At 35.0% G+C, this 10,391-nt stretch overlaps 1 gene segment (V, D, J or C); it reads right to left on the bottom strand.

Moving 5' to 3' along the window:
• Positions 1-9,587: 9,587 nt before the first annotated feature.
• On the bottom strand, positions 9,588-10,121 carry LOC131350524 (T cell receptor alpha variable 12-3-like). The segment is given in 2 exon segments: positions 9,588-9,946; positions 10,082-10,121. Coding segments are annotated over 2 exon segments (399 nt in total).
• Positions 10,122-10,391: the final 270 nt, after the last annotated feature.

Here is a 10,391-nt window from a genome sequence, read left to right as displayed (position 1 = left end):
ATTAATGAGTAAGAAAATGGAAAGGAGAATCTTTTTCTCTGTTAGCTTTGCTATCACTCTGTCCCTCTTCTCTCTCTGCTCTTTTTCCTGCTTTCACCAAAAGAGCCTGAGCTGCATCTACCAACATAATATAAAGAAAGCATTTCCACAGAATGAATGAATCATGTGTAGTACATTGTCTACAGTCTAGTTGGGTTTCCTGTCACTGTGTGCACCAGAGTAGTACAGTTTAGAGTCTGTCACTGCTGCAGAGGAGATGAACAGATCCACTTTTTTCAAACTTAATGAACAATCATGGATGATGTTGTATGGCTGGTGTTACATGTTCACTAGCTTCATTAATTAGCATCAGAGGCTTTGGTCATAATGCAGGTTTTTGTGAATAGGTTTGCTAGGATTTACTAGGTTTTTGTTTGCTATGAGACACATTGCATGATCACACCAACTATACCTTATAAATAATATAAACAGCTGCTTACTGTCCTAATAAATGATCATTAACTCAGAAATTGGAATAGAAAAGCTATACTTGTATTCAGGCTGTATAGGTAACAAGTTTGATCATTTCAAATTATTGTATGAGTGCAGCATTTGATTCTGCAAGCTACTGTTATAAACAGACATAGCTAATGTTAGCTTGCAAGCTATATTCTCACAGTTATATCAGAGAACAAACAAATCCTGAAATTTGTTAACTGGTTAAGTTTAGCCTTCTTTCCATTTTAATTAACTTTAGAAGAGTCCCCCATTATAGACTGTAATAATGTCATAGATAATTACAGTGGAAATGTGTTCCTGTAGTCAAACTGGTAGATGAAGGTGCTAGCAATGCCAGTAGTCATGGGTGTGAAAGTTCAGATTGAGCCAGCCTCTGAACTTTCAAACCCATGACCACCTAATGAAATGGACCTAATGAAAATTCAATTGTTTATGATTATCGATCACTTCATTTATTAAATATGTTCATGATTTCTTAACTATAAACAACCTGACAGTAGTTACAGGGTCATTTACATGTTTCAGTGTCTATAAATCCAGCCTTGTCCAGTCCAGTGGAGTGTACCTCTGAGCCGGGAAATGTTCACATCCAGTGAGTATTCATCACATTAAACCATCCACCTTTTCATTTATCAATCAAACATTAAATCTAAGTACATTCTTTGTGTGTTTTTGAGACTCTCTACATGCAAAACCTAAGAAAGCTAGAGGTCTAAAATCCAGTGACAGATCCAGGCTCAGTGTCAGGTCAGGGTATAGTGATGGTTCCAGACACAGTGACATGGTCAGGGCACACAGTCAGGCACAGTGTTAGGTCATGATAATATGACACTTTATTAATCTCCTAAAGGGATCTTGTTACAGCAGCAGCATGTAAAATAGACAAAATAGACATGTGACATAATAATGCCATAACAAAGAAGAACAGAATACGACAATAAGACTAATAGTAGACATAATATAGTAGTAAACATGCAGCAAACAAACAAATACACACTTAACATGAGGTATTTAAGAGTATAGTTTGAAGCAAAGGAAAATGTACATTTTTTAATTGCCCATACTATGCCCCAGTAACATCTGATAAAACGATTCTGTTATTGTCATTAAAATAGCATGATGTTTGTGAATATACTATGATTCTTGTGTAGGTGTTATTTTAATCTCTTTTAAGTTTTTCCCCACCAGCTGCATGTGTTACCACAAATGTTGTTTGTCTGTGGTTAACTGATATGTTGGTAAAGGGGCTTCTGTGGCTTTATAAATTTAGATATTCCATTGTTATGTTTTTGTAAAGCCTTTCAGTGACTCTGTATCACTGTGCTGCTACTCTAAGAGCACAAAGATAGAGTGCAGAATCTGAGAGCTTTAGACCTCTGATAGTAAGTTCAGTAGAGTCTCTGCTGGTGTTCGACTCTAATCGACGATCATCAGGAGTGCTTTCATAACCTGCTCTTGACCTTGCGCCTTTATACAGTAAAAACTGTGGTGCGCTGTTAGGATATTGTTTGTACCAGTTAAGATAGATGACTTCACTGCTTGCCTCATATGAACATTTCAGAGTAACAGTCTCTGTTTCTTTCCTGACAATGTTGGCATCTTCATCCTTTGGTCCAATTTTATCTGCAAAACTGCCTGGTGTAAGACGAACATAAAGAAATATATCAGTGAAGTATTTTTTGCAAATCATATAATAAAATTTTAAAAAAAAATGACTAGATTAATACAAATATGGTAATTAATCAATATAATTTATTAACTGATTAAATATCATTGTAATAATTATTATAACAGATGAAAATGAATGACCTGTAACTAGAGTGAGAATCAGTGGTATGTATCTCACTATGTACAGTAAGTTGTATAGTTGATCCATTTCTGAACACAGCTCTGTGAGGATTCTGTATAATAGTGCTGTATGTGCTGAACTTTACACGTCTCTAGAAGGCCACACCCAGGAAGTGATGCTGTTGGAGCATAATTTTACACAGATCATCACTTCACAGTATCAGTGACAGTGAACTGAGTCACTAATACAACACAGAACTATTCCACTGTTGCTGATCAACTTTCTGTGTGAATTGGTTTGGATATTTTTGGATGTTTTATTTACCTTTTGCTCTCTTTTTGATCTTTTTTCTATTTCTGCACCTTAGTTTATTAGTTATTCCTCTTACAGTAAATAAAGTAATTAAAGTTATTTAATTACACATTAAATTAGTGGTGTCTGCATCTACATCTGGAACCAATATTCCATTTAACTCCAAACTAGTTTCTAAAGTAAGCAAACATTTAAAACTAATCCATTTGACATAGTCATGTTGTTTGCATGTATTTTTCAGATTCCATATAGAATAAACCAAATAAATCAAATGTCACATTAATATTCTAACTTTAATGGTACAAGACTGTCCAGAACAGAGCGTTTACTGGGTTTCTGATCCACAGTGTCCACTGGGTCCATGCAATAATAACCAGTTACACAACAAACTAGCTGTATGAGGAGTTGTTAGTGAAGTGCAGTTTGGGCTTTATTCTACAAACAATACAACATTAGACTCTTACTACATTTGATGGTTAAATGATGGTTAATGTTACAGGTTGATGATGAAGTGAATGTAAAAGTGTAAATATCTCCATCTTGTGAGAAAAGAATGGATCTTAAGTTGGTAAAAGGAAAAGAAGAGTAAAGCTCAGTGTAATCACTGCTTGACTCGTATGAACATTTTACCACACACACACACACATTTTCATGAAAAAAAGGGATTTAAGGGTGAGACACACTTCAGCAGGTAAAAGATCTGTCTATCTGTGATTGAGCATGTAGTGAACACACCCCTATTACACCAATAAACTTATCACATGCAATTACAATTTTGTAGTATGAAAGGTTCAGTGACAACAGCCTATGCAGGATTATAAAGTAAATAAAAGATTTAAACATTGCTTGGTGAAATATGTTTATGGCTTGTTAAAGTTGGGCTGTCAAAATACATAATACTTAAAATAAACCCCAGAATTCAGCCAAAGTGATATCTGTCATGTTTTCCCAGAGAGCCACACATATGCTCTGGATTAATAATTTAATATATAATATAAAATTATATATAAATATATAAATATACCTTATATTTAAATTTCATTTACAAGCCATCTGCAGTGTAATTACTCCAGACAGAATAGAGAGGATCATGAGTCTACTGGCATTGTGGAATTCTGCTATGAGGATTGACCTGAGCCTTGTCTTTAGTGCACTTGTTATCAGTCAATATGGAATTGTACCATGAGGGTAGAAATCTTTCTTTATAATAACAATGACACAACACCACACTACAAGAAAACACTTTAAGCAGAAGGATTTTAACAGTGTGATAGCACAGTGACACAGCAGGTAGTGTTGCTGCATCACAGCTTCAGGATCCCCAGTTTGATGATGTGTTCAGGTTACTGTCAGTTTGTGTGCAGTTTTGCATCACCTCCAAAAAACATGACAGTAGTAAATTTACTAATAAATTCACTATGTGTAAATAAGTATGTGAAAGGGTTTGTGTATGGAGCTCTGCAAAGGACTGACATCCCATTCAGGGTGTTTCCTACCTCATGTGTGGGAAAAACTCTATATCAACCATGACCCTGATCAGTAGAGAGAAAGAGAGAATCCCCCAAAAGGACATGTAACTTTCTCTAAAGCATTGGTAAAACTTCTTTCAATATAACAAAACTGTGTGAATGTTTTTGTACAGTGCAGCTGGATTTCCTGTCACTGTGGGCTGCAGAGCACAGTAGTATAGAGCAGAGTCTGATACAGCAGCAGAGGAGATGATCAGATCCACTTTCATACTCGTTTTATCTTGCTCTTTTTTAAGTTGTATGGACAATCGTGGATGAGGTGGTTGAGCCTCAGTTACATGTTTACCGCTTTCAGCAATTAGCAGCAGAAACTCAGGTCTTGATCCAGGTTTTTGTCGATACCAGTGGAGATTGTAAACTGATCCAGTATATGTGCAGGACAGTGAGATGTTGCTGCCTTCCATTGAAAATACATTGGTTTGATCTGGTTTAATGTTATTGTCAGCAGCCTCTGCTATAAAAACATTACAACAATATTGTGATATTTTAACCATAAATCACACATTTCACATGGAAAATTGTGTCTTCTTATTTAGAAAAAAATAATATTTTGTGTGCAGTGTATATGACTTACCAACATCAGCAAGAGTGAAAAACACCACGAAGAGGAACAACATTGTTTTCCTGAGTGTTTAGTTCAAACCTCTAGCTTTAGAAATGAATGTCAGTGTTACTATTTGATGTACATCTCCACCTCTAGCTCCACCTACTTGTATTTATGCATATTCATGATAACTGTTCTATACTGTATACTGTTTATATAAATCTGTAGAAATGTTTTTGCATCAAGGGTGTAACTTGGATTTGAGAATGGGGGGGGGGCACAAAATGGGGGAAAATGTTTTTGATTTGAATCCCATTTCCTGCATTTACATACATTTAGAGACTTTGGTGATACAAAATCCAGGAAATAATGAAGTTGATTATAATAATAAATTCGGCCAAAAAGAATAGTAGGCTACTAAACTGTGTATATAAAAAGATGTCTTACTTTCTTTATTGTTTAATAGGGGCTGATCACCAAGACTTGAGAAAATCATTTTATAAAGTCAAAAATGTTCATCATTAATGTTTTATGTGTGAATAAAATGTAAATAATGTGAGACTCAATTTCCTCTGTTAAAGAAACTTTTATTTTAAACTGACTGCTGTACCTGAAAATGTAAAATAAATGACTTGTTTAACAGGACGTCTGTCAGAGACACATCCACCAAACCTCAGGGGTTTAGAATAGAAAAAGCAGAAAGCTTTTATGAACTGTGTGTGTTACAGCATTATTGTGTAATATCAGGTGCAGATAGACAGCAGTAAAATTAATATGTACTTATATGAAGATGTTGATGATTACTTTAATAATTGTCTTTCATGCATAAACCACCACCCTTAGTTAATGAATAAATTAAAATATTTACATTCCTTGTGCTTATTTTCTGTGCAGCACAAATACCTAAGGTAAATCATTTTTATGCCTCCAACACTGTATTACACCAGGGTAGGAATAAACATCTGTAATTCGTTACTGCTGTAATCCAGATGTCACGAGGCCTGAACGCCAGAGGGAGCCGTCGCCCGAATATTAACTGTTTCTGTTCACTTCCGGTTCTATGACCTATATAAACCGCACGCTATCCTAGTTTCATTGCGAAGCATTGTTTCCTTTGTGTTACCTGCCAAGCCTTGATTTATCTATAGTCTCGTTTCCTCGTGTATGACCTTGCTCGTTTTCTTCTGACTTCGTTTCTTGGACTAGCGTTTTGGTTTTGACTTTCTCTTCATTGCTTTCTGGTTTTCGACTCTTGAATCTTTTCCGTGACCTCGACCAAGATCTTAGCCTTTGGCCCTTTACATCATCCGCGTATGGATTCTAATACCCCTACGTCTGACGGGACGTTACACCAGAAGGATGGGAAATTGATAACACAATACATACATTACTTTTTTGGTACACAGGATGCAAGATTCTTTATATATATATAAAGAAGATTTTAAGATTTTTCATTGTTCTCCATGTATCCATTCAATCACATCTTTCCATGCATCATAACTGTCCACCTCATCTGTCCTCTGATATGAAAACCACTGAGTTATGATCATATTAAGTCTAACATTAAACTAGCATCCAGAGTCTGCTTGTCATACATTGCTGAGAGAAAATGCCTGGTTTAAAGTCAACTCGTTTTTATGCTACACAGAATGTTTATGAAAATATGATTATCCTGATTAATTTACTGAATCAACCACAACTCACATCTCTTTTCTTTCTGTCCATCCATGATGACATTAAAGTCATCTGTTGCTGCTTCTAGTGTTTCATCGCTGACTGTGCAGCAACCGTGATACCTGTTCATTACACCGTTCAGTCAGATATTTTTAGAGTGTGCACACGACGTCCCTGAAAACAAACGGGGTTTTGAAATGTGGGGGGACATGTCCCCCTGTCCCCAGTAGAAATTACGTCCCTGTTTTGTGTTAACAAAATCTGTGGTTGTAAGAATCTATTCTCTCTCTCTCTCTCTCTCTCTCTCTCTCTCTCTCTCTCTCCACACTCCTTTGCATTGAAACACTTGCCCTCTATGTGTTATAAACAGCACTTTGAAGCCAGATAATTGTATTTACTGTGAATTATTGGAAGTGTTGCTATTTCTTGATATTTTCTGTTCTCAGACATTTTCTGTTGTGTGAAATAGTGTGAGCAGTTAGGAATCTGAGTGATATATGTGAACAGTGAAGAGTTACAGACACAATAAACTGGCAGCAGTACACAACTACAGAGTTGTAAAGTTATTTTAAAGAGTAAAAACATATGCCTGAAAGTATGACAACATCCTGAGTTCATTGTTGAGTTTGTAAAGGTAAATAGTTGATTTACACTCTCATGTTTTTACGTGTTATTTGGTCTTGATGCCAATGCTAATTTCCGTTAACTTGTCTACGGCAATTCCCATTATATGTTAGCATCAAGCTAATAGACAGTGTGCTAATTATCTTCCACATTTTTAGTGGTGTTGGCAGTTATATTCTCTGTTCTCAATCTTTCATATTTGGATTTATAATAACTCAAATATGCTTTTGAGGTGAACATGCAACTTCATGATCTTTTGTGTGTGTTTTTGTAGTTTTGTCGTACCTTTATATTAGAGATAATAAAGGTTACAATTGCACAAAGAATTTTTGTCTCTCATTTGAAGAATTTTGTGTGTGTGTGTGTGTATGTGCATTTGTGTTTGTGTTTGTGTGTGTGTGTGTGTGTGTGTCAGTCCAGTCTCTGGGTATTGAGGAGTCTGATGGCTTGAGGTAAGAAATTGTTACACAGTCTGGTTGTGAGGACCTGGATGCTTCAGTACCTTTTTCCTATATTTTATAAATTAAATATGTTAAATATCGCCTGGCAGATGTAGATTTGTAAATTTAATTTTCAGGTTACTGGTTGTGAAGTTGTGTTAATCGCTCAGTATTCTTTGTTTGCTGTTCCCTCCAGCTGCATATGTTTTCACAAATGTTGTTTGTAGCTGAGGTTTACCAGCAAGTTGTTAAATTGAGTCTCTTTCATCTTCTGTGGTTTTAGAAAGTTCATATGTACCATTTTACTGTTTTTGTAAAGCCTTTCACTGACTCTGTGTCACTGTGCTGCAGAGCACAAAGATAGATTGCAGAATCTGAGAGCTTTAGACCTCTGATAGTGAGTTCAGTAGAGTCTCTGCTCGTTTTTGTCTCGAATCGATGATCATCAGGAGTGCTCACTAAACCACTATATGACCTGGCGCCTTTATACAGTAAAAACTGTGGTGCGCTGTTAGGATATTGTTTGTACCAGTAAAGATAAATGGTCTCACTGCTTGTCTCATATGAACATTTCAGAGTAACAGTTTCTGTTTCTTTCCTGACAATGTTGGCATCTTCATCCGTTGGTCCAATTTTATCTGCAAAACTGCCTGGTGTAAGAAGAACATAAAGAAATATATCAGTGAAATATTTTATGCAAATCACATAAAAAAATAATTATGGTCCAATTTTATTTGCAAAAATACCTGGTGTGAAAAGAATATAAAAAAATATGTTAGTGGAATAGTTTTTTAAAACCAAATATTGACTTAAAAAATCAGTAAATGACTAGATGAATAATAGAAAATATGGCCATTAATTAATGCACTGAATTAATTGAATAAATATTATTGTAATAATGAGGTCTGTTAATAAGTTGATAAAAATGAATTACCTGTAACTAGAGTGAGAATCAGTGGTATGTATCTCACTATGTACAGTAAGTTGTATAGTTGATCCATTTCTGAACACAGCTCTGTGAGGATTCTGTATAATAGTGCTGTATGTGCTGAACTTTACACGTCTCTAGAAGGACACACCCAGGAAGTGATGCTGTTGGAGCATAATTTTACACAGATCATCACTTCACAGTATCAGTGACAGTGAACTGAGTCACTAATACAACACAGAACTATTCCACTGTTGCTGATCAACCCACTGCATCTGACTTCACCTCTTAAACATATCTTTTGGAGTTAGAGGCAGGGCTGTGTCTCATGACTCTAACGCCAAAAAGACACAATAACTCACAGTACTTTAACCTTTGATACTAACTTTTTAAACTAAATACATTTCCAAGTTTTTTCTATTTTATTTGGAGTAGAAATTGGAATAGAAAAGCTATACTTGTATTCAGGCTGTATAGGTAACAAGAGGTTTTGTGTTTTTGTTAGCTGATAATTCTGAACTACTGTATGAGTGCAGCATTTGACTCTGCAAGCTACTGTTATAAACAGACATAGCTAATGTTAGCTTGCTAGCTAGCTATCCTCAGTTATATCAGAGAACAAACAACTCCTGTTCAGTCTTCTGCAAGAGTCTCCTCATGATGATGACCAAAAGAGAGCAAAATAAAATAAATACATGAAAGTTTGCTGATCTTATGGCAGACTGTTGTACATACATTTATTTTTTTAATTATTTTGAATTATGACAACAATTACAACACAATACATAAACATAGCAACAAAAACATTAATTTGGGGAAACAAACACGTTTTAATTAATAAGGTTCTTTTTTTATTTCCCCTGTTTGAGTAAAAAAATCTATAACACAGTATAAATAATAGCAAATAGTTACTTAAATAGTTAAAATGAATTGTTTCCTAGAGTTAGGTTTACTTAATTTTCTTTTATTTAAGTTGGTAAAACTGAAACTTTTTTCAAAATACATTTTTGTATATTTTTGAAAAATGTGTAATGAATTACTGTAAAATATTTACTATGATAATGCATTTAAAAAACTAACAAAAGTCAATTTAAGCAATTATTTAATGTACATTTGATGTATAATAATATCCTGTTCATGAGTTTATTCTGCTGTGTGAGTTTATTTCACAAATTTTGAGAGTCAAAAACTAGCAGAGTTCCTGATTTGATGGAATGTAAATTATTGAGTTTAAGCAGTTTATCTACCTTCAGTATAACAAAACTGTGTCAGTGTTTTTGCACAGTGCAGGAAATCCTGTCACTGTGGGCTGCAGAGCACAGTAGTATAGAGCAGAGTCTGATACAGCAGCAGAGGAGATGATCAGATCCACTTGTTTAGTTTTATCATCAACTTCAGCAGACAGACGTGGTGGCATAGGGTCAGTTTTATCTCCACTCGGTAAGATGTAAAAAAGGAACTCAGGTTTAGATTTTGGATGTTGTTTGTACCATTGTAGGCTGTTTACTGTAGCACTGTTTTTGTAGCTGCAGGACAGAGTAACATCATCACCTTCATCTACAACTTTATGAGGGGAACGTGGCTCTATTGGATCTTCCATGGAGTCACCTGTCATAGAGAAGAGAACATAATCATTTTTATTTTTCAGTTATATAACTCATATTATACTTTTTCTTAACATCATAAAGGCTAATTAATCATTAATGTAACACTTCCTTTCTGAGATGGTCAATGATAACTTACCTAATGAAAGCCACAGACACATGAATATAACAGTGATCATGATGAATGGTGTTAGCAAAATGACAATATTCTGAGGTCTTTCTGTACTTTATTATATTAACATTTCAGAGGTTCATGAAGCTCCACCCCTCAGCATCATATGACAGTGTGACCAGTTTTACTGACAGATTCTTGACTTACTGCATCCTGACATTACATTCAGTCTCACATGTGGAACAAGACATTTATCATTCATCTAATAATTAAGGTTTTACATATTATACCAGGGGTCTCTAAATCCTTATTGGACTCAGTCAAATATCAAGTGGTT

This window comes from Hemibagrus wyckioides, unplaced genomic scaffold (genome assembly GCF_019097595.1).
Source record: "Hemibagrus wyckioides isolate EC202008001 unplaced genomic scaffold, SWU_Hwy_1.0 Contig4, whole genome shotgun sequence".
Lineage (NCBI taxonomy): Eukaryota > Metazoa > Chordata > Actinopteri > Siluriformes > Bagridae > Hemibagrus > Hemibagrus wyckioides.
Note: the sequence above shows the minus strand (reverse complement) of the source record. Positions and strands in the feature narration are given on the sequence as shown.